The 19,832-nt window shown below is 49.9% G+C and overlaps 2 protein-coding genes across 2 annotated transcripts in view; one reads left to right on the forward strand and one right to left on the reverse strand.

The window, feature by feature from the left end:
• Positions 1–2,936: 2,936 nt before the first annotated feature.
• The window catches only part of Kdm3 (Lysine demethylase 3), an 83,985-nt gene continuing 67,089 nt past the window's right edge, over positions 2,937–19,832 (reverse strand). Inside the window, exons 9-18 of the mRNA XM_076905776.1 lie at positions 16,484–16,625; positions 11,460–11,960; positions 9,074–11,395; positions 7,839–8,064; positions 6,846–7,255; positions 6,535–6,739; positions 5,981–6,129; positions 4,299–5,736; positions 3,911–4,166; positions 2,937–3,824 (exon numbers count right to left, since the gene is read on the reverse strand). Coding sequence (XP_076761891.1) covers positions 3,512–3,824; positions 3,911–4,166; positions 4,299–5,736; positions 5,981–6,129; positions 6,535–6,739; positions 6,846–7,255; positions 7,839–8,064; positions 9,074–11,395; positions 11,460–11,960; positions 16,484–16,625 — 5,962 coding nt within the window. The 3' untranslated portion in view covers positions 2,937–3,511. The remainder of the gene's footprint in view (positions 3,825–3,910; positions 4,167–4,298; positions 5,737–5,980; positions 6,130–6,534; positions 6,740–6,845; positions 7,256–7,838; positions 8,065–9,073; positions 11,396–11,459; positions 11,961–16,483; positions 16,626–19,832) is intronic.
• The window catches only part of LOC143429718 (uncharacterized), an 86,493-nt gene continuing 84,597 nt past the window's right edge, over positions 17,937–19,832 (forward strand). The window contains exon 1 of the mRNA XM_076905452.1: positions 17,937–17,940. The gene's annotated coding sequence lies outside the window, so the exon portion shown is untranslated. The remainder of the gene's footprint in view (positions 17,941–19,832) is intronic.

Here is a 19,832-nt window from a genome sequence, read left to right on the forward strand (position 1 = left end):
TGTTACTACATTACAATCTGAACACGTACAGATATCGATACGTGTTTCAATGCGTGCGTGCTCGAATACCCGTCGAGTCGCCTATCGATAATATTTTTAACGCGAGTACCTCCAGTTTCTCGACTAGAATCGCGCGACACGGACCCGCCTCTGACCCTCTCCGAGGAGTAACACCCGCTAAATTCATTTTTCATCTGTACCACACTTTTTCCACGATTAACCAGGAGCCAGATTGCGCGATTCCGTTAGTTTGCCATTTTTCGAACTTTTGACGCGCGCCCACTTTCGATGCTACGTTTCCATTGAACGCTTGCCAATAACAGGAACTGGTGAATCGCGTTAGCTGATCGCAACAAGTCCTATGGTCTAAGATCAAGGTTTGACCGCGTCAATTTCAAGTTGGAGAAAGAGAATGTTTCGAACTCGAAGAAACGGTGTGATTCGATATTTCGGGTCGTGACTCAACGCAGCGAATAAAGGGACACAAACGTTTATCTTTTTTTTCTTTTTTTTTCCTTTTTTTTCTTTTTTTTTTTTGTAATATAAACATTTTTCTTATTCAAACGTATGTTCTTACATTTACACAGTACAAAAAATTATACTCAAACCTGCCGGCCCGCGGTTCATAATTGCTATGACTGGGGGCGGCCGGTGATGGGGTAGTGCGGGACTTCGGGGGTGGATATTTTTTCTTTTTTCCGTAGGAGTTTTTAAGGGCTGTACACAATTGTCTCATCCATTCCACTCCGCCCCCAATACACGGCCCCTGGTTCTATCATTCTCTCATTCTCTCTCTCCCTCTTTCTCTCCCCCGCTTTCGTTCGTGTTTTCCGGAATTTCGCTCGAAAAAACAACATGCACGCGTTTCACGCAAAAACACACAAGCAATCTTTCGAAACGCTCCCATTTATACACTAAACGCTCGTAATCGTGCTTCTCCTCGCCGCGTTATTCAGCAACATTTAAATATCGGTATTCTCCGTAATAATTAATGATCGTAATAATGATAATAATTAATAATCAATGATCAATAATAATAATTAATAATAATAATAATTAATAATGGTATAATAAACTATCTACCTACGCGTGTAAAGTGTATTTTGTTTATCCATGTTTGTGGAGTGTGTACCATTTTAATTCTAAGTTGCATCGTATTTATATATGTATATGTATACATATATGCTGTATGTATAAATGTATTTATATATCCCCCCCCCCCCCTCCCCACTTGGCGGGAGAACAAATAATAGCTTTGTCTGCAGCAATAATACACAGAGTATGCATTCTTCCCTATATAACTTTATACATCATCGTTATCATCAATTATCATTATCGTCGCTCGTCGTGAATAATGAGGGTATTTTTGTTGCTGTTGTTGTTGTTGTTGTTGTTGTTGTTGTTACCTATAATTTCCGTAATATTAACGTTACTTATCGACACTAAGATATTTAAAAATTTACTCGTTAAATATTATTTAATCAAGTCGTTGTATGCTAGACGAATGTTGAGATCAAAGAAATTGCGGATTTCAGGATTCCAGTGATTTGTGTTTTTCCTTATTCCTCGCTTTTGCTTTTAACGCCTGTGTCCGTCTCGAGATTACCAGCCATAGAGAACATCCGACGACGATCGATAAGCGCACCAACAGCGCCAGACAGCTAAATTACACGCGTCTGTTTCTCGAAAGCCGTTGCCTTCCTTTTTTTTTCTCTCTCTCTTTTCCTTTTGTTTTACTACCGCTGAAATTGTTGTTGCATGCTTCGAGTGTGAGGTGTCAGATCGTGGAGAACGCGCAACGGCTCCCAAGAACTCAGACGTTGTACAGCGATACCGTGAATAGCAGCGGTCTGTTCTATGCGAGAAAAGTTGTACGATAGGAACTCGGCCTCTCATCTATGTATGAATTCTGGGTGACTAATCGTCTGTCTGTTCTTTCTTCCTTTTTTGTTACATCTTTTCCCTTGTCTATCTATACACACGCACGATACGTAACGTGCAAGACACGTGATAAATGTCCACGTCGTTCAACATTGGCACTTCGAAAGTCGTTACAGCTTTATTTCGCGTTAAATAACGTTACCATAGTTATCGATATTAATTATAATACAATTAGAATATCGCTGCTCTATATTCGGTTTACAGACGGTTTGCGTGATTTGACAAAAATAACAGTTTCTCATTTTTTTTCTTTTTCTTTCATTGTTTGTTTTTTTCTTCTTCTTCTCATTCTTCTTTTTCTCTTACAGCTTAATTTTACTGGATGATCACTGGGCCACAATGTTAATCCGATCTTGCGTTCCGTAAAGATATTCCGTCGACAGATTCGTTTCTATTAACCTCTCTTGTTACTTCCGTGCTGATGCCTTTTACGCGTTTGAAAAAAGAAAAACGAGACTGTGACAACCATACGAACCCCCGCCGAACGGATTTTGCTGGGTATAGCCGATATATTTTTCGAAGAAAGACGAACCGAAAAATGAGACACGCGCAATATATCCGAGAAAGCAGAATTGCGATTGTTACGTATACATTACAGATTAATGTACTTTGACGCGCAAAGATCGATCACCGATCCGTACCGACGGACCGAAACGCGGAACAGCTTAGGCAGTGTTTTCCTCTTGTGCTCGTAACGCGCGAGAACACAAGAACGCAGCGAGAAATATATATCGGCCATTTATTACCTCCGCTAAGTCGATACCTACGAAATGAACAAGAAAAAGAAACCACTCATTCCTCCCCCCCCCCTCCCCTCCCCTGCCCTGCCCCTCGCAAAAAAAAGAGAAAAAAAGCACCAGATCACGAGAGCGTGTAAACGCGAATCGACGAGTATCATTACTGATTCAGCTAACAATTTAACCGACATCTAATTGCACAAAGGTACCACTAGACAATTCTCTCGTAGTTGCTAGTAAGAATTCATTACACAGTAATCCATTATCTACATTTATATAATATAGACAGTATGTATATTGAATACAGGCACGATATAAGTAATTACAAATAATGCATGATCCAAAGTCCTCCTCCTGGTATCACAATGAGAAATGGACGTGGCGCGCTCGCGTGCACCGCCGCTGACTCCATATGCTCGAACGACAAAACAGAAAGACTCGCGGACTTCATGTCCGTTAGCAAGCGAGTTGCTGCTGTTGCTCGAGAGAAAAGAAAGAACACGTAAAAAGGAAATTGAAATAAAGAAACGAATAACCCTGATTGGCTCAGCCAACAGCGAGAAATGAAACTTTTTGAGTTACTCGTCAAATATCACAACAAATTCTTGCACCTCGATACAGGTATTGGGAGCATCTCGGAGAAGATGATTCCGTCCGAGCGGTCGTCGTCCCGAACCGATTATTCCTGGCGCGTACTACCGGCCCGTCGTGTCGGGGGAGCGACGCGCAGCCGACTCGGCAACGAGCGTTGCGCACTCACTGGTACACAGCGAGACTTCAGTCGAACAATGTATCTCTCAACGGGTCTTGCGACCGCGACAGGGGGCCTAGGGCTACGTCTCCTCCTTCTTGATATCGTTGTTCGCTTTCAGCTTGGCAAGAGTCTCCTCCTTCACGTTGCTCAAAACGGTAAGGGAATCTTTCACGGCGTGATAGATGATGTTCTTGATCTGCAGTTTGTCCTCGTGATTCGTGTGCGTGTCGGATAGCGCGCGGAACTCTTGCGTTAAATGGAAGCAGTGCGACACGTTCTCCGGGGATACGAAATCTTCGGCTACTTTAATACAATTGTGAAGATTACGGACTTGATGCGGCGCACCGGCTGGCACGAATACCGCGTCGCCTAGGCACTGTACGATAGCGTATCTGTAACAACGAAACGCAGAGATGAATGAAAACACGACCGCGGAGAATGACGTCGCGTGGGAACGTGCAACAACGATGCCGCTTACCCTTCGACACCGTATTCACGATACAGCCTCTCTCGCAACGGTCCGTCGAGATAGCAGCTCTGATCGTGGATGGGATCGTGATGCGGTTCCAAACGAGCCCCGCGTTCCAAGGCCACTGCGTTTAACAGATCTCGAATCTTGTCGGCATCCCGGGCCGCGTAAATGTGCCACAACGCGCCCGGCGCTTCTCCGCGTTCACGAACGCGTCTGCGCGTCAGGATATCACAGCCGGCTTCGTCTATCGCTCTTAGCGCCTCTGCGGGGAAACATCCGATACAATTTAAGATATTCGTTTAGTCGTGGTTAATTAAAGTAACGCGCGGACGTCGCTAGAGGCATAGAAACAAGTAGTAGTAGTAGTAGTAATAGTAGTAGCGATAATGGATACCTTTCACGTGTTCGTCGTTGTCGGCGTCCTTTGGAATCCCGACGTACACCATCACGTTAACCGCGTCGGAGATGTCCAGGTGGAGATTGGTCGTTCCCTTGTTCGGATGAAGAGCCGAGCCGTACGCGTTGTACATCTTAGGGCCCAGGTCTGGCCTGACGAAACAGTCGGGTAGACGGCTAGCCAAGTTCAGTCTTCCGTTTCGATGCGTGTACTCGGACAACGGCAAAACTTTCATCAAATCGGCGAACCTCGACGGCAGTAACTCGGCAAAGTCTTCGCCGGGCGGCCAGTCCTTCAATTTCAGCAACATCGGATTCCCTCTCTCGTCTTTCAGCCTTTTCGAGAAGTGTTCGAACCCTTCCCAGAATTTACGCATCGGTTGATTCGGCACCAGATTCCCGGTCATGCAATTGATCAGATCGTTCTTCTCGTCGCCGAAATCTCTCGCGAACGAGTCCGGATGCCACAAATTCATGTCCAACGACTTGGCCACGTCCGACACGATCACCGGCTGTCCGCGTTTCCATTGATCTTGAAATATTCTGTAATTGTTCGGACTGTTCGGATCGTTTAGCCTGAGCAGCTTCCCGTCGCAGAGCCACGAATGGGGCACGTCCGGGTAGAGGCTCTTGCTTTCGGTGAGCGTCATGATCCGAATCGGCAACGGCTCTCTTCCCTTCTGCGTCCATTTATACCTTCTGACGAAATGCTTCAACTCCCTCGGTTTCTCGTCGCCTAGTCCGCCTTCCCTCTCCTTTTTCACGCTGTGCTCGATCACGCTGGATATCACCTCGTCCAGCGTGTCCATTTTCGATTTTTTCCCAGATTTGGCTACGTTGTTTGCGGCGTTGTTTCCGGTGCTGGCGTTAACGTTACCCGAGCCATTATTCGTCGGCGAACTCGATCTGGACCCGCTACCGTTCGACTTGTGGGAGGGTCGGATGAGTAATTCCCTCAAAGTCGAGTAATTACCGTCCCGATCTTCGTCGGAGTCCGAGCTGGAACCAGTCTCGTTCTTATCCTGATTCTGTAGCGCCACGTCCGCCAGCCAGTTCAACGGTGAGTTTTTGTCCTCGCCGTTCGTTTTGCTCTCCGACGATCCGTTCGACTCGTTCACTTTCTTCTCCTCTTTAACTTCCTGCTTGACGTTACCATTCAGAACCGGCACCGTGTCACCTTTTATCAAGTTTCGCAAATACTCATTGGTAGGCGTTTGAACGACCAGCGAACAACCGCAGTGTTGGGGTATACCCCACTCCGCGCGGCATTCGTGCAGTCGTTGCCCGAGACGTATCAAGCTATCGCCGGCAATTATTTGCGTGAGCATAAGCCGCTCGGGTTCGTGTACCTGCCTATTTGTGCACAAAAGCCACGAAAAGTCGTCCCTATCCTTCCCGCTCTCTCCCCAAATCTTGATCGTGCCATTCTTGCGACCCTGATAATATTTATGTTTGCGTCAAATGTCTGCGCGGTAAACTCCATACACTCCTGCTTATCATTACTCTACGCGATTCTGGTCAGTGTTAAAAAGCTCCATGATTTAATCACGATACGTGTATAACACGTAGATTTCAATCGATATATTCTCTTTTCATCATACGTCTACATACGGCTATACTTACGTATCCCGTACAAACGAACGTATAAATAATTAGGACGTAAAGAAAACGCGTTCGTACCTTGTAACAATCGATGCAGACGACGAAACCGCACTTCCCGCAAGCCCAGTGATAATTGAACAAGGTTGTCTCGCAGACGTCGCACATCTCCCGGACACCCTGGACCACTCGCTTCCAAGCCACCGTTCCGTCTACAAGTCCCGAAGTAGCTGTCATGGTGAAGAAACAATCGATACGCGAAGCGTTAAATCATGCGAACAAAGGAAATTGTCCAAGCAACGGCAATTTTTATACCGGCACGATTACATGCTCGAGGATCAAGTCTTTCGAATTTCTCGCTTCTCTTATCTACTTAATCCGCTTGGTTATTTATTTATTAGGTTCTTTCCGTTTCTTTTCTCTCCTTCGTAATCGGAACCGTAATCGTGAAATTGTACAACAATGAAATCAGAAGAAAAACTTAACCATCTATCGATCGATTAAACAATCGGACAACGATGTCACAAACATGCGTGTGATGGAATAAACATTGATCCAGAATTTCTATTCTGCACATGTATAGACGACAGGGTGTGTACATACTTATAATAACGCCCAACAAATGAAATATTTACCTTCGGCCATGTGCTGTTGAAGCGCATCCTTTTCCTGATGCAACAAATCGCAGAACTGATCACCGACCTGACGCAGTAATCTGTGGGCCATTTCCAAATCTAAATCTTCCCTGTCACCTCCTTTCTTTTTATCGTTCTTCTCGGACTTTTCGTCCTTCTTCGTATCCAAACTGTCCTTTCCTGGTAACCATAACCGAAGATCTACCTGTTGCAATAAAACGGAGGACGACCGTTCGCCTTACTGTTGCAATGGACGAATTGTTAAAATAGAAAGAAAGAAAAAGAAGAGAATCCAGCGTGCATGTATTTACCTCTGATGCATCCTTGTGAGGATCGCTAAATCCTGCTATAGCCAGCTGTCCGTTTTTCGTGTACCGTAATCTACGGAATGCATAAAATCTGCAGAAAATATTTTGTGGAAGGTTTTTGGAGCGTTGGTGCGGTGTCCATCTGCACTCACGACATTTAGCCAATTTCGGGGCGACTTCGAAACAAGCGCCGTCTTGTAACCAACTGTCGCCTGTTTTCTTTAATTGCGATATCGGAGGTCTACGAAAGGGATCACCCCTGCCGCCGCTGCCGCCTGGCCCGCTGTTACCACCGCTCGCGCTGTCGTCTCTACGTTCTTTCTTTTGACGAGGTTGCTGATCTTCTCCCCCTAATTCGTTACCTTTCGTAGTCTTTGGTCTCCTACCTCGTTTCCTCGGTTCCTTATTGTTTCCTAACGAACAAACGAAATACCATCTGTTTCAGCTACGTTTACCAACATTCGTCTAGCCGTATCTAGCAACAGCACCAGCATGTAATGCAGTTCAGTGTTAAAAAGCTCGTGATATTATTCACATTTCATGTATATGTATTCTATACGTATCAATTGTTTATTTGTCATCATAATGCTCGCAACGATCAAGGATACAAGCAGAGTCGTATAAAAAGTTTACACAGAGACGGGGTAAGTGTGCGAGACAGGATTACGGGGACGTTCCAAGAGCTTGGCGAACCTAAAGAGTATCAGGAAGTTAATCGGAGAACATTGTTGCTGTTTGGATGGACGTTTATAAGAATGTTTCGAGATTAGATGAAAATAGAGAGACGACGATGAAGACGAAAATGAAAATGGCAATATACAGAACGGTTACGGGTTCCTTTTATAAGAGTATACTCCTGAATTTCTCTGGTTCCCACACAGCTCTATAGAGAGGAGTAAGCGTACGACCGTGGAACGCGGATCACTTACCCTGCAAGTGAATAGTTAGTTCACCTGATGGCAAGTCCGTTTACAAGAAGCTACGTCTAGAACTAACCGTTTCCCGAGGAATTGTTGGAATTGGCGGTGGTATGCCGTGCCCTCGACGCTGGTTGAACGGAACCCAACTGTTCGCTGGTATCGCTAGCAGAACCAGCCTCGCTCTCGTTGCTAGACTCGCTGCCTACACCACCGGCTCCTCCGCCTTGCTTATCCTCTTTGCGCCTCCGCTGGTCTTCGGCGGTTGTCTGCTGCCTCCGTGCGGCGCCTTTCTTTCGTTTTACCTACCACAGGGCACAGATTATTAAGTAGTCAGGAAGTTCATGCTCTTGCCGAAACTACTGCCAAAAAAAAATCTACCAATTCGTTAACGATAAGTCTTTCGAACAAGCAATCAAATCAATTTTACGTCGAATACGTTACATGCATCAAATCGAGCAACTTCAAACAAAGCGAGAAAAAAAGGAATATTTATCCATAGAAATAATAGATTTAGCAGGATAATCGTGTCGCGATACGCGGAAAGAGGTTATGTTTCGTCGGTGAGTGAAATATTTGACAGGGAATTGTTATTTCAATGCCGTACCAGGTTTATCCGTTGATAGTTGTACATCTTGCTCAACGATGCTCGAATCGTACGTAACACACGAGTATATCCGCGACGAAATTCGGAAAATTTACGCGCAAAAAGGCTCCGCCGTAACCTCGTCGCGTACCACTCTATTTCTGGTTCGCGTCTCTCTTGTTATCGAAATGGCGGCAAGCGAGGCGGGAAACTTAAACGTGAAATCAGTGCCCTCTACCGGTGGCGCCTTTCAATAATCGACACTCGGCGTGTCTACGTAAAAAGTACACATTTTCTGTATCGTTTTGTATTCAAGGGGTACACTTAAAATGTTTACTCGATTCGAATACCCATTACCGACGAAACGTTTACGAATTATGTGGAATCGGAGAAGAACGTGCACGACTGTGCTGCGTACTATATGTCACAGTACAATCTATGCGAATACGGCCTGCTACGAAAGAGGAAACACAGACGTGTGTATCGAGACCTTTCTTCGAGGGTGCAGCGAAGAGGAAGAGAATGGTCGCCATCGCGGACGATTCAGCGAGCGCTACTCTATATGTACATCATGTGCCTATTCGAGGAAGTCATGCAAAAGTACGTAACAGAGCAGACGATTCTCAAACAATTGAAACGAAACGGTCGACGAGGTGGAGAAAAAAAAAAAAAAGAATAGAAGTTACCACATAATACGATAATAGGATAGGTACGATCCATATAGATACCTTGGGTGGCTTCCTTTTCGGCGGCGACTTCCTCTCCGGGTCGCTGCTGGACGAGTCTTCTTGCAACGTTTTCGTGTCGGTGGCGTGTCCGTTCAAGGGCTCCTTGTTCGCTGTTTTGCGGCTGTTCTTCGCGGTTACTTTGCTCTTATTGATACTGTTCACGGCCATACTACCGATATTGTGAATCGAATTTACAGCGCTGGGTAAGCAAGTGGCGGTGGAATTGGCGGATACGTTCGAGGAGGTATTATCGCGTTCCTTGTTGTTCAGCGACTGGGACTGCGATTGCGACTGGGACTGCGATTGCGACTGCGACTGGGACTGGGACTGCGATTGCGACTGGGACTGGGTTTGCGACTGCGACTGCGACTGCGACGGTGCCTGGGAGATGTTCATGGGTAGCGTGACGCAGGTGCCGCTGCCCACGACGCCGGTCGTGTCCTCGGTGCCGTCCTCGCCGGAATGCCTCTGCAACCAAGCCTTCTTCAGTTTGTGAACGGGATAGCTGGTACTGCTCGGTGGCCTAGGCGCCGGACTGTTCGACTTCTCGCTGTCCACCGTGCTCGGATTCGCCTTGGCGGGGGTGCCAGGCGCGCTGGGCGCTGGACTCGGCGCGGTGGACGGGGCTGGGCTGGGTATAGGGGCCGGGCTGGGCGCCGCGCTCGCCGTTGGATTCAACGAGCTGCCGACGCTCCCGGTGCTGGCGGGTCGCACGGATCCGTCGCCGCTGGCGGTTCGCGGCGCCGGGCTGACCGCCGTCACGATGCGGTCTTGCTGCGTGGCCTGAGCGTTCGGCTGCGCGAGCAAAGCCGCGGTGTTTACGACGGTGGTGATCGAGGTGGCGGCCGAGGCGATCAACGGGCTCGGTTCGCTCACTCTCGACAGTATCGGCGGTCCGACGCATTGGAGGGAGAGCGGTTGCGAGGGTTCCTCGGTCCTACGTTTCTTGCAAACCTCGAGGGAGACCGGTTGCCCGGGACACTCGGTCAGCGAGGGCGTCGAGGCTTTTCTCTTCGGCGAGCCGGACCTCTCGACGCCCAGGTCGAGCGGTTGCGTTTGAAATGAGGCGTTGATCGGAGGTTGGGCGTGCTGCACCGTCTGGCCGCCGGGCTGTTGATGCGGGCTGGTGTGATGAGCGGAGTGGCCGGAATGCGCCGAGTGTGCCGAGTGCGCGATCGACCTGGATAGAGGGGCCGACGCGGCTGTCGGCGGTGAACCGTGAAGCGGCGGTGGCGGTAGTTTCGCGGCTGGCAACGAGCCGGTGTAACCTCTCGAGTCGTAGACGGATCTACTGTGCGCGGGTGGCGGCAGAGGTGGAGGCGGCGCCCCGTGATGATGATGAGGCACTTGCTGGTAAGGCGAGCTACCGGGTTTCGAGGTGAGAGGTATCGGGGCAGCGACAGCCGGCTCGGACGCCCTGCAGACCGGCGTCCCGGTCATGATACCGGAATTCGGTTTCCCGTAAATGTGCGGCGGCGCTGGACTGCTCACTTTCGGCTTGGAGCCCGCCGGGGCGGCGTAATGCGAGGTCGGCGAGGCGGTGGGCGGATGCGGATGCGGATACGGGTACGAGGGCTTGGCAGTAGCGTAGGGTAGGCCCGGTTCCGGCCTGGTGAGATAACGGGGTTCGGGTGGCGACGGATGCGGTGGCTGATGAGGATGCTGAGCGTGCGGTGACTGTCGATTGTGCGAATGCGGTGGATGGCCATGGGGACTGGGTAACTGGGAGGTGGTCGTCGACCCGCTACTGCCCCTGTGATGGGTTTGGGCCGCCTGTATGTTCTTCGTCTGGAGACCGTCCAGATGGTGAAGGTGGTGGTGAGGACTTTGCGTCGGGCTTCTGTACTCGTACGGCTTGTGCTGCGGTGGCACCGACTGCACGTTCAAATACGGCATGATCTTTGGACTCGGCGAGTGTTGCTGCGACACGACCGTCTTCGGAAGTTCCCGTCCTTCGTTCTTCACTATCACCGAACTCTTGTGGTCCGGTAACAGCGACGGTGGATTCTGGAGAACCTCTCGCCCGTGGTGATCCCTCTCGAGACCACCGGCCAGACCGCTCTTCCCCGGCAGAGATTTGTGCGGTTGCCCGACCTCGCTCTTCACTTTCTCGTGGATGTACGGCGATTGCGGTTGATACGTCGAGTAACTGAACAGGCCAACGTTCGGCTCGACCTTTGGCAGAGAGCTATGCGAGGGCCCTATCACCGGTGGTGGTTTCTCGTGGAGGCTACCAACGGGTAGCGACGACTTGGACGTTCTCGAGTGGGCCGGTGGTGGCGGATAGTCGACTTTGCCAGGCACGCTCGACGGTCGGGACACCTGTACACGCGTACACGTACGTATATTTTACTGGACAGGGGAATAATCGGTGTATCGTACGTACCTGTTGGGTAGAAGGCGCGGTGGCCGCGTAATAAGCGGCCCTCTGCTGAGCTTCGGCCTGCCTGTGCAGTCTCTCGACCGCGACCAGCTGTTCCCTTATGCCCAGGTTCTCCGTTTCTCGTTGTCGTTGCTGTTGTTGTTGTTGTTGTTGTTGTTGCTGCTGTTGTTGTTGTTGTTGTTGCTGCTGCTGCTGCTGTTGCTGCTGCTGCTGCTGCTGCTGCTGCTGCTCCCTCGCGTCCCGTTCCCTCGCTTCGCGTTCTCGTTCCCGTTCCTCTCGTTCGCGTTGCTGTTGCTGCGCGACCGTCACTGGATGCGCCGCTGCCGCCGCCGCCGCCGCCGCCGCTGCCGCTGCACCTGGCCCCGGATGATGATGGCCCACGTGCGCCGTCATTCCGGAATGCGGCGCGGCGTGTGTCCTGCTTCCTGGCGGTGGCAACGACGGGATGAACGTGTTCCACGCCATCGAGCTCGACTGCATGTTTCTCTGCGGAGCATAAGACACCTACTTCAATAAATACTGCCAGCCGGTTACGTTATTTCGTGTCAAGGTCAAACGGGTCGGTGGTCCACCCATGAACGACGGTAAGTAAACAAGCAAGTACGCGTAAGACGAAAAGTTGGTCGAAGATATTCTCGTTTTGTCTCTATCGTCTAAAAGATGGCCGGGCAACAAAAGATCGTAAAACGGTCGTTGAAAGCGCGAGGGCCACCGCAGGAGAAAGGGAGAGAGGGGTCGATTGCGCGTAATAAAAGCCAGAAGAGGGCGCATTCAGGCTCAATCAAAGGGGCTGGCTGCCATTGGTTCGTTGACTTTCTCTTCCTCGACTCTTAACCCGTGACACGCTTAATCTGTTTTTTGTTCCTGGCCTGCTCGCAGCCAAGATCGCGTCACCGAACTCTCTCTCCCTCTTCGTTTCTCGTACGCGTTCCGCTCCAAATAATTGCAGATCGCAAATATTCATCGGCGAACGGAGGAGCGTTCGTCTTTTATCGATTACAGGTTGGTTGCCGCGTGATAGTCGCGTCGCGTCACGCTTTTTAAACGTGCATCAATTTTATCCGTGTTTCGCAACAGCCACGAGCTCTTCTAACGAGCGCAACGACTACGACGACGACGACGACGCGCGATCGAATCTAGAGAAGCTTGAGTCATCGCACTCCACACGGCGAAGAGCGAGGAGTAATAACGAATCGATCTCGATTAAAGATTAAACGAGCAGAGTCGGTCGTCTCCGTCTGAACTTCGATAGAGCACCGGTTTCGAAGGATACTGGCCGCGTTATCGTCGATGTTCGAGCATCGAATTCCATCGATGCCAACGTAGACGCGAGCTCAACGACTCGTATACGTACGTGGTGGTGGTGGTGCTATTGGAGTCGTGAAAGCCGAACGGGAACGCGGAATATTCCACTTGTAAATAACCGTAAAATCTAATTGTAAAACCGTGATTATGCAAATGCAAGTAAAAGCAATCGGCATACCCTAAAGGAATTATTCGAGAACCCATTGAGAAGAAGCTCGGGATCGCGCGTTATTTCCCGCGATTGGTCATGGAACGCGACCTCAGTTGAAATATTGCGAAACTCGGCAAATATTTATTATTATCGATAACGCAACGCGGTGTTTATCGGTAGAAATAAGACTAGACGTTATCGCCGCACTGATTTACGATGGTGTTAATCGTGAATGGCGAGCACCAACCAAGTAGTTTCCTCGTAGAATGCGTGGTAATCGGTAACCAACTGGCAAATACACAGGTAGATGTTGAAGAGGAGATTACATACGCAGGAATACGCCGTATACACGATATTATCAAACGTTTAACGGGTTACGCGTGATACGACGCAACCAGTAATCGTACGACAACTGTAACGCAGATACAATAACGACTCGATCGAAATACGTACACACCTATCGGTCGCGCTATCGATACGTGTCCAGGGGGGGGGAAAGGGAACGAGAGAAAGAAGAGGAAGGAAAAGAAACAGAAAAAGAAAAAGAAAAAGAAAAAGCAAAAGTTGAGATAAGATAAAATTGGCGGGGGGACTTTTCGCTGCAGAGTTTCGGATAAATACGAAGCTGGGCACGTGGGTATGCGTACACAGAAGAGAACAGAGAGAGAGGGAGCAGAAGAGAAAGAAACGTGCAACGATAAGAGAACGCGATACGAGTTGTCAATTATCGAGGCGGTGGAATAAAAGAAACGCGGGAGGAGGAGATCAGTAGTGGAGTGAAATTGCAAGGAACACGTGTTCTAGCGAAACGCTATCTTATCGCGAGAGACGGGCCGAGAAATGTACTTATTTATACCGGCGGCAAAAAAACAGATAGAGACTGGCGAGATGATAGGAGATAAGGATACCTTCGAATAATGATGTTTCTTTCGGGTACGCTCGGTTAGATAGATAATAAAATAATAGAAACGAAGGTAGTCGAATGGAAGAGGTTTGCCAAGAGTCGCGGCGCATTCGCAAACGACGAGTGTGTGTGTGAGAGAGAGAGAGGGAGGGGGAGAGAAGTTGCTGACGATGCGCGGTGCGCGGAAATTGCACCTCTCGAGGTTTCCTGTACATATAGCACGTAGGTCAGCAGAAGATCGGGGTAGGTAGAGAAGCCACGTTGGAAAACACAAAGCGGTCGGTAATTTCGTAAACTAAACGCGAGCAACTGCTGGCTGTTCGGGTAAATTTCTCTCGAGCCGAGAACCGTTTTTAGCCGGTGAAGAGGTCCGATTCGAAACCGAGCGCGAGGACGCGAACCGCTTTCACCGATACACACAACCGTGGACAAACCAACACCAGCCGACTAACGAAATCATTCACGAAATTATGCGCAGGTGAATCCACTGGCCGGATAACGCATCCGTCCGCGTGCGCGTTTATCGTTTCATGAATTATTTATTCGAGGCCGTGCACGCGGCCCGCTCTCTCGCATTCCCCGCCGTTTCGACGTCTGTTATTACTTCCACGCCGGTTCTCGTGCGTGGTGCGCTTTTAGAAACGAGATCATCCCAGAGAGGGAGAGAGAGATTCCGAATGCCGCGACGCGCCACGGCGGCACGATTTATTTCCCAATTATGAGCATCTCGAAAGGAGGGCCGAGGGTCGAAACGGAATCCTAAACCAACCCGTGCACAAAAGGATGCGACCAAGAGTAGAGGATCGGACTCGGCATCCTTCCCACCGCAGGGAAATGCACCGATACCCGACGCATCGATCTCGCTTTATTAGACTTTTAACCTCGGTCCATCATCGTCACCGGTAACCCCGAGGAAATTCCAACTACACTTCGCGCATCGTCTCAACGGAGAAGACGGATTTTTGGTTGGCAGTATATCGGCTTTAACCTGGCTTTAAGCCCATCGACGAGGAAACGACATCGAAAGGGGCAGACGGAGAGAGAGAGAGAGAGAGAGAGAGAGAGTGGGGAACAGGGTGTCGTGGCACGGAACGAAACGAAACGAAACGAAACACCGTCGAGCTCTATTGTTGCGTACCGTGGAGTGCATAATTAATGACCTTCGTGCCGGTCGAGTTTTGCATTGCAAATGCCACTTGGAACGTTCGCGCACACGCGGTTCCTTCTCTCTCTCTCTCTCTCTCTCTCTTTCTTTCTGATCACATAAATAAACGTGTACGTGTGTTCATCGGACCCGTTGCGCTCGCTAGTAGGTACAATAAACACCGGGAAAGTTTCTGGATCGAGGAACGCGATGGAGATCCACCGTTCTCCGTTATCCGTAGCGTCGGTCCCCGAGATTATCCGTCGCGTTTCAGCCGAAAATAAAAACCGGTAAATCCGTGGTGCGGGCCGGGCCGACATAAATCAGGCCGAATGCTTCGTTCCACGTTCTCGCGTTCGTCCTTGCGGAACGAAGAAAAAGAATTGGTTATCGAGTTCGCGGCAGATAGCGGCGAGTCGTTATCTCCGGTTCGCTTCTAAATTTGTCCAAGGTCGCTTCGGTTCGTATCGCTCGAGAACCGATACTGACCTTCCTGTCCGAGGAGGCAGCGGCTTCTTCTTTCTCTCAAGTCGCGAGTCCAAGGTGCATGTTCGAAACGGGCACGGATAGTTTTTAAACGACGGCACGCGGTAAATCGGGCGGGTCCGAGCGGGTCGAAAGCTCGCAAACGACTGCCAGGACATTTTCGTAGGGCAGAAGGGCAGGTAGACCCTCGAGGCTCGACGTGAAAGGATCCTCTCTCTGGTTTACGCACCCATACGCGTGTGTCCGCGATGTATCTGCCCGCGGCAGCGGCGCTCAACCTGATCTACGATTTACGCACCTTCCACACCTTCGAACGTCTCTCGTTACGCGATCGAGAGCGTTGCCCACGCGTGTCCCACCGATCACCCGCTCCGATCGGATCCCGTCGGGCACGGTTAAACAGCAGAGAAGAGAGGAGAGATGAGAAACGCTGCGGGGGCAACGCAGTCAGCGCAAAATAGAGAGAGAGAGCGGAGCAGGTTTTCGGTGACTGTCAGGGCTGTAACAACACGCACAAAAGGCAGGTGCTGGAATGCATCGATTGCCTCTGGGATACTACTCCCCTCCCCCCTCCTCCGTCCCGTTCTTCGCAGCATCCCGTCTACCTCCTCCCTACCCGTATCTGCCCCGAGAACCCACCCTTCTTCCCTGGTCGCTGCTTTCGGATTATCCCTCTTTTCTCGGGTACGAGGGTGGCCCCGCCGGAATACCGACCGCTTCCACGCTCGCTAAACTTGCTCGTTCCTCGTTCCCGGCTAACGAGTTTCGAATCGCGGCACGGCTCTTTCGCCTACGAGTTTACCGCGAGAATTTCGGCAATTCGGCATCTCGAAATGAAAAATTGGTCCATTCGTTCCTCCGATTTTCCGGGTATCTCGATCGCGGGAGGCTGCGCGCTCGAAATGTTTTTCGTCGAACGAGCATCTGTTGGACACGCGGAGGAGCCCGGAGGTCGTTAAAAAGGGGCACGGCACGGCACGGCGCGATACGATACGGGAACACGCACGGAGAAAAACAGGCAGTAAAGGCTGACTAACCTTTTGTTGCGCCAGCCTGAGGGACTCTTCGAAGTGCTTGTGAACTGCCTGCTCGGCGGCCCTTTGCTTCTCGAGCCTCTCCCTTTCCATCTTGGCCTCTCTCTCACGTTTCTCCAGCCGAGCTTCCGCTTCTCGCCGCTCCCTGGAACGCAGAGAAAAGTTTCAAGGTTACACACGATCCATCCGGAACTCGGTCTCGTTCGCGACCAACGGGAACGAGACAGTTTTTCGATCTTTCCAGCCTGAAAGAAGAAAATCTTTCGCGGAATCCAGCATCGGCCAGAGGGCATAAACAGGAAACGTAAACGGGTCTGGCAGAGTCGGCGCGGATACTTTTCCGTTTAACGATTCGGCGAACGATTTACGACGGTGGAACTTTGCCACGCAGAAGAAAACAGGCAGCCCGATAAATGATCGCTCGAGTTCGAAAAAACACGCGTAATTTATGCGATCGCGAACCAACGTTTTCCCGCTGCTTCGTACTCCTCCCTCTCTCTCTCTCTCTCTCTCTCTCTCTCTCTGTTATCGATTCATCCTAGCCACTCCTCTCCGTTCGTCCGCCCTCGCCTCCATTCGAGCGACGACGATTCTTCCAACGATCGGAATAACATTGATAATTCGCATAATATTAATTACAATAACGATAGCAGTAGGGACGCAAACCGCTGACGAAATAGAAAATCGTAAAACGCATCAGGCCGGGACTGTCGCGGGCTGTGCATCGCTCGACTCGGGCCGAGTATTAAAAGCGGTGGCGATAATAACGCGGACGGTGGCTGGCGTATATCGTGACTTTTTTAACGGGCTCAGCCAGATAAGCATTCATTAATGCTTGCGCAAGTTATTTATACTGTTACGTGCGCAACGCGCGTGTTTATCTCGGCTCTCGGTCGGCGGACCTTACAATAATGCACGCCTAGATCTACGTACTACGTATTTCTCTGCCACGTACGATCACCGCGAAACGGCACAATTTTACCATACCGAATCCGTTTAACATCGATCTACGTCACTCTCGAATCACCGGTTGAAACGAACCGAAAACCCGGAACCAGTTTCCGCATCCGACCGATTTGCATCTTCGGGACGCGGTTTACTTGCTCGCTCTTTATCCGCATTATCAAACGCCTTTCGAAAGCGGACGAAGAAGAAGAAGAAGAAGGAAAAAGCGTCGCAGTCCAATTCTTTAGGGGTCGAACCGTAGATTCGCTTGTCGCGGCAAACTTTTAACCTTTATAGGCGAACTTTTCCACGGCATTATGGACGGCAGTTTGAAACTCGAGCCGTGGAGGAGAAACAGGGGGAAAAAAAAAGAAAAGGTTTGAAAATTGCATCGAAATCGGAAGAAAAAGAGCGTGTGGCGCGAGGAATTCCTTTTCTTCGGCGTTGCTCGGAAATCGAGTAACGAGGCAGGAAGGCGGAGAAAGAGGAGGCAGGGATCGGGAATCGGAGGGGCTGTGCGCCGGTCGATAAACCAGTCCGGTATGGGAACAGGACAGGTTCGAGCTGTGGACAACCTCTGAAAAATCCAGTCGGCCGAGACCGGCCCGACCAGAAGACCGGCTCCTCTCCTCTGCCGAGCAACAACTCACGGCAAATATCACCAAAAAAGGTCTTACGCATCCTTGCCTCGCGGCCTCTTTTGTTTTGCTTCGTCTACGTGCGCGCGTATGCGTTACGCTTCTACGCGTACAAGTACGACGACGACGACGACGACGACAGCCTCCTTCTTATTATGCAACACGGATCGATAACGCGTTTCGCTTCCAACAGATTTCTTCGGTTTTTACGGAATTCTCTTCGACTGCCTACACCTTCTGCGATATTTACAAATACCAAACACCCTGCGTATCCGTTTGTTCGAATGTGTGCGATGTGTCTGCGAAGACGAAACAGCAGACAAATTTCCAAGAACGGTCATTGATCGGTCGACGTTTCTATTTACGATTCCTCACTCGAGCATGTAACGCGTGTACTAGAGAGAGGAGAAACAACAAAAGCGTTTCATATTTCAACAGAATGAATTCGAATTTGCGAGGATGCTCGTTCGACCTTAGCCGGTCCGACATACCGCAGCCGTACGACGAGACGCGATCAAGATGGCTTCCAGACACCTGTCCGCTCTACAACGACGTTCCTTCCTCGCTTTTCTCCTCGGTTGGACGTCACGACGAACGAGCGTCGAACAGAAATGGAACAATTCCTATATCGAGTCTTCCTTTTGCGGCGTAATTAGAGTGGAGAACGCGCGCTTGCCAAAGGTCACCGGATTATTACCCGCATACGTTGCATTTTATAACCTAACCTATATCTAACCGGAACGACTGACGGACACTTTTACCTTCGACAACAGTCAACACGGTTCGCGTTTAGGACGAGCAACTTTGGGATCTGAAAAAGAGAGAGAGAGAGAGAGAGAGAGAGAGACGACGATACGAAGAATGAAATAGAGTTTCCCCTTACGCGAATCGTACGGTAAATTAACGCTTGCATTCCTACGCTTTCTGCACCCACCGTGTGATTACCATGATTTCTACGTGACGTAATTTCACCGCGGACAGAAACACGCCGACGGATGAAAGAGCGAGCGTTTAAGGGGGACGGGGTAAGGGGCGGGGAGAAAAGGAGACGAAACGAGTTTTCATGTTGCGCGCATGCTGCTGCTGCTGCTGCTGCTGCTCGAGAGCTCGTCTGACGAACGTTCGCATGCATCATTCGGACAGGTATGCGTACAAGTTTGAACGTAACGGATACGATGGGAAGTCGGTGAGAAATTTGACTTCTTTTCAATTTCTTATCGTATCGGAGATTCGTCGAGAAAGATTTTAGGTCGATCGGGATTTAAATCGGAATACCAATGGAGAACCGTTACCGCTACCACCTCCAAGGTCTTCTTTACCTTGTATATTTGTTCGGCCTGCGGGTATTTCTCACTCGTTATGTAAAAACCAGTCGATCGGTGATACATCGCGTAGCTAATTATTCCTACGACATTTGTTTTCTTTTTATCGTGGAATGCTTGAAATATTTCCTCTTATAGCGCGCAAAATAATTGAACGGAATTTCACAACGCGGCGAGCGTCGCGTCCAACGTCCGTTACCACCGATTAATTAATTATGTGTACCATCGAGAATCGGATCTATCGGGTGTTCGATAATACGATCTCTTCGCTTGAATCGTACCCGGAATACGCGTTCGCTAGGTGTTTCACGCGTGACACCGACGCACACAGATGTAAAATCACTCCCGCTGCGACCGACGTGCCAAAATATCTTGCTATCGTCGCTCTATTTTTACCAGACCGCGGCGACTGTTCGTAGAGAGAACACGCTCGTTTGGCTCGAGGAT

Source organism: Xylocopa sonorina, chromosome 12, assembly GCF_050948175.1.
Source record: "Xylocopa sonorina isolate GNS202 chromosome 12, iyXylSono1_principal, whole genome shotgun sequence".
Lineage (NCBI taxonomy): Eukaryota > Metazoa > Arthropoda > Insecta > Hymenoptera > Apidae > Xylocopa > Xylocopa sonorina.